The sequence below is a fragment of the Cynoglossus semilaevis genome, chromosome 7 (assembly GCF_000523025.1).
Source record: "Cynoglossus semilaevis isolate Cse_v1.0 chromosome 7, Cse_v1.0, whole genome shotgun sequence".
NCBI lineage: Eukaryota > Metazoa > Chordata > Actinopteri > Pleuronectiformes > Cynoglossidae > Cynoglossus > Cynoglossus semilaevis.
This window is the reverse complement of record NC_024313.1, coordinates 7,880,746-7,885,729: the sequence shown is the minus strand read 5'-3', so window position 1 is coordinate 7,885,729 and position 4,984 is coordinate 7,880,746. Positions and strand designations below refer to the sequence as shown.

General features: G+C 37.5%; 1 protein-coding gene across 2 annotated transcripts in view; it reads left to right on the top strand.

The window, feature by feature from the left end:
* The window catches only part of lamp5 (lysosomal associated membrane protein family member 5), a 4,436-nt gene extending 1,852 nt beyond the window's left edge, over positions 1-2,584 (top strand). For both annotated transcript variants that reach the window (XM_017033568.2, XM_008313242.3), the window contains exons 5-6: positions 322-510; positions 1,465-2,584. In XM_017033568.2, the coding sequence (XP_016889057.1) occupies positions 322-510; positions 1,465-1,640 (365 nt within the window). In that variant the 3' untranslated portion in view covers positions 1,641-2,584. The remainder of the gene's footprint in view (positions 1-321; positions 511-1,464) is intronic.
* The last annotated feature ends 2,400 nt before the right edge of the window (positions 2,585-4,984 follow it).

The following is a 4,984-nucleotide window of genomic DNA, read 5'->3' as shown; positions in this document are numbered from 1 at the left end:
ATCTCATTCACCTTGCATTAGCATTAAGCTGGAATCGCAGCTGATTCATGCTGGGACTTGGAATCAAACAATCACCCACGCACACAGTTTTCAGCCTCATGACATTGAGTTATTATTATTATTATTATTATTTTTATTATTCAACAAATGACACATTTTTTATTTATTATTATTTTTTATTTAACTGCACATAAAATTGTATTTTAATAAATTATCCAAAGGAAAAAATACAAATATATATATATAATTAACTGCCATTACTACAAACACAAACATGTCTGCTAACTTTCTTGTAATTTAACTGTGACATATTTCTTTTAGCTGGGAAACACACTGCCAACACCCACCGCCTCTCGGCCTTGGTGACCCCCGCCGGGCACGCATATGTGTGCGCAGCACAGCAGACCCTCAGGCTCATCTCAAGCGACCACCAAAAAGGCATCACACTCTCCATGTACGACATCCAGATCCAGCCCTTTGACATCGCCTCTGACTTCATATTCAGTGAACGTAAGAACAACCTGCATGGGAAAAAAACAACAGTCACCACATGCAGAAGCACATACTGCACTAATTGTGAGATAAGGGTTGTGTGTGTGTGTGTGTGTGTGTGTTTTCCCCTCCCTCGTTGACACAGGCACAGTCACAGCTCTATAGAGCAAATGCTGCAGTGTAAGGCTACTTTAGGCTGCAGAAAAGGAGACAAGGGAACAAAGGGGGTGGGTGGGGGTGGGTGTAGATGCAAGAGAGACACAGAGAGCGGTGAAGTCATTAGGACTTTACGAGTACAGTAATATCTTCACCCTCAGTGCAGCTTTTATAGACACATACTCAATGAACCTGACTGTCCTCTGGAGCCAATCACCTTGGAATTATTTGCCCTGAGCTGCTGTGAACTTGGTGTTGCTGCACTGCCGTTGTCCACAGAGAGGCTTCAGCTGTAAAACAACATTCACATTAAGTGTTTGGTTTCATCCTCAGTTGTTTATTTAGAGGACACCAATACACTAGGTTTTTGTTCTCTTTATTTATTGTACAGTGTGTACCACTTGTGTTTCCAGTGCAATACTTGATGCAAAATTAGTATAGTTGGATAAATAAAGGAGAGGGAAAGTATTTGACATCCAGAAATGCTAATGTAAGTACATACTGAAGTTTTAAGTAGTACTATACTGGGCACATACATACACACACCAGGCCTGCAGCATGTACCCCATATTCCTTTACCAACTACATTGATGCTAGGTATCTGTTGGAGGAGATTACACAAGCACATTTAATATTAATTAATTAATTAAGTACACATTATTGATCATTCAAAAATATATATTTTACATTTATTATCATTAAAATTAGCCATGGAAATTCAAGTCTTAAAATGTATTGTTATTGTTAATTGTTAAAATCTTGTAAAAAACAGGCCTTCTTTTATATGTTTCTTTGTTTGTTTTTTGACTTATACAGCTTACAAGTGTATCACTGACCAGCGGGAGCGGCTTGAGGAGATACTCCCCCTCATCCTAGGCCTCATTTTGGGTCTAGTAATTGTCATCATGCTCACCATCTACCACTTCCATCTAAAACTGACAGCGACCCAGCCTCAGCTCCCCAGAGATCGCTCCATGTACAAGAACATGTAGTCTGCAGCAGAGCCACGACTCCCTCTGCTCTCTCCAAAGCCAATCCAATAACAGACTTTTCTTCTCGACGTCCCAGACCTAACACCACAGAGAAAAATGGCCTGAAGTGAACTGATCCTCTGATAGGTGAGTGAAGCCTGTGTCGAGGTCCCACTGAAACTTTCCAACAGCCAAAAATCAAGTTATTGGGACAACTTGGGGCAAGATGAATGAACCTGGAGAGTCAACCTGCCGAGATCAAATCAGGCTGGCTGCTGAATTTAATCTCAATGCCATAAACGTATTGTCTGCATTACAATGAAAAGAACTTTAGTAAAGATAAATCATTTATGCTTTTATGAAAAAACAAATATATATATTCAAACTGCTGGGTGACACCTTAAACCATAAACCTGAGATTTTTTTCCTCCCTGATTTCACTGAGACTTAAAGAAGTTTTTGCTCAACTTGTCTTTTAAAATTAGCATCACATGTCGATGTGCTCATGGCCTGAGCTTTGCTTTTGTGTCCTTCCTCTCTTTCACTGGTACTACTGCTGCATTAATCAACATGTGTTGTGGTTTCTGTATTTGTGAACCCTTTTGAACAAATGTTTTTGTTCAAATGTCCCAGTTCTTTCATTCTCGAATGCAGCCATATAGTGTTGATAGTGGACAAGTTTTGTGTGTTTGCCGTGCTGTGGCATTCGGTCTTTCAGAGTTGCAGTGTTTTTGCGTTCACTTAAAAAAAAGAACTTGATACATAAGTGTGGAAAAGTGTGGTCTTTTAAATGAAAGGAAAGTTCTGACTAAACTCCAGACCCAGTGTGAAAAAAACAGAAGCCACATGAGGTTATAAAAAAACAGTTTGTGTATTTTAAGAAGTCTATGCATAAACCTCTGCTTATGCAAATGTGTGCTGTATTCTTCTGTTCATGAAAATAAAGTACCGGACTAAACTCTGCAGCCTTGTCTAACATCCATCACTTTACTGGAGGACGGTCAGTCTTCACTCATCTGAGTCTTTACACAGACATGTGACGGAAAATTTGACTGATGTGAGAAGAGAAGAATAGAGCATTGATTTTGTTGTTTGTGTCTGCACTATAAAAGTAAATACAGGTTTCCACTATATATATATATATATATATATATATATATATATATATATATATATATATATATATATATATATATATATATATATATATATATATATATATATATATATATATATATATATATATAAAGTATAAATATATATTATATATATATATAAATATACAAGTATATATATATATATATATTAGTTCTTGATTAGCAGCTACAAGATAATGTGCAATCACCATTCACTGAAAGGTTGTTCCGTTACACCAAAAATGCCACAGATGTGTTCATGTTTTTTTATCTATCTGTCTGTCTATCTATCTGACTATCTGTCTATCTGTCTATCTGTCTATCTGTCTATCTGTCTATCTGTCTATCTGTCTATCTGTCTATCTGTCTATCTGTCTATTATAGATAATAATAGTTCTATAATAATATAATAATTATATATTATTGTGTATACAATACGCTAGTTATACGCTACGCTAGTGTAGCGTAGGAACACATTTTATGATGAAATTAAACTTAGTTTAAACACTCGCTTAGTAGTAAAAAAACAGTTTTTTAGCAAAGTCACTAAAACGTTGATGCATGTGAAAAAGTTGCATGAATTTATATCGTTATTTTATTTTTTAAATTCGCTTTCCTTCTATCGAAAGACATCTTTTTTATTCATGTCCCACGAGGCCAGTGTAGCTTTGTTCGCTTTATCTCCACCAACGAGATCCGGCCAAAACGTCGATGAGTGAAGATGCACGTTTGAGCCACAAGAGGGCGTAAACCTATTGCCTTAAATATTCAGCCACACATGGAGAAGACAACCCTTTGGAGGGAACTAGTTCATATATGCAGTTGCACGTTTGGGCCACAGGAGGGCGAATCGTGCAGACAACCTAATGGCCGGACCTCGTTGTTGGCGGAGCTAAACCGAACAACCGACCGCATTACCAGACAAGATTACATCATAAATGTGTTCCTACGCTAAACTGCCCTCGTGGAACATGAATAAAATAGATATCTTTCGATAGAAGAACAGCGAAAAGAACGCTCTTCGTTTAAACTCGCTTTGTAGTAAAAAAAAAAAAAAAAAAAACCCTTTTTGTTACTTTTCCAGAAATATATTCTTTTATAATCCCCAGTTATCCAATGGTTGGATATTGGGTCAACATACAAAACAGTAATTTCTTTAAAAAAAAAAAAAAAAAAATTAGCAAAGTCACTAAAACGTTGATGCATGTGAAAAAGTTGCATGAATTTATATCGTTATTTTATTTTTTAAATTTGCTGTTCTTCTATCGAAATATATCTTTTTTATTCATGTTCCATGAGTGCAGTGTACCGTAGGAATGGTTGTTGTGTTTAGCTTCACGAACAACGAGGTCCGGCCAAAGCGTCGATGAGTGAAGTTGCACGTTTCAGCCACAAGAGGGCGTTACAATAACCTATTGGCCACCGGAGAGCGAATCGTGCAGACTACCTAATGGCCGGACCTCGTTGTTGGCGGAGCTAAACCGAACAACCGACCGCATTACCAGACAAGATTTCATCATAAATGTGTTCCTACGCTAAACTGCCCTCGTGGAACATGAATAAAATAGATGTGTGGATAATATTTAAGCCAATAGATTATCGCCCTCTTGTGGCTCAAACGTGCAACTTCACTCATCGACGTTTTGGCCGGACCTCGTTGTTGGAGCTACGCTACACTGCACTCATGGAACATGAATAAAAAAAAGATATATTTCGATAGAAGAAAAGCGAATTTAAAAAATAAAATAACGATATAAATTCATGCAACTTTTTCACATGCATCAACGTTTTAGTGACTTCGCTAAAAAAAACTTTTTTTTTCTACAAAGCGAGTGTTTAAACGAAGTACGTTCTTTTCGCTGTTCTTCTATCGAAAGATATCTATTTTATTCATGTTACACGAGGGCAGTTTAGCGTAGGAACACATTTATGATGTAAACTTGTCTGTTAATGCGGTCGGTTGTTGGTTTAGCTCCGCCAACAACGAGGTCCGGCCATTAGGTTGTCTGCACGATTCGCCCTTCGGTGGCTCAAACGTGCAACTGCATATATAAACTAGTTCCCTCCGAAAGGTTGTCTGCTCTGTGTTGGCTCATGGCGGTCATGTAGTCACGGGAAAACCCCAGGAACACTATATCAACCTGGCAGCCATTTTACTCACTATCCCTTCTTAATGAATAATTTTGCGTTAACATACTATTATCTGAAAAAAGTCAATAATATGGCAAG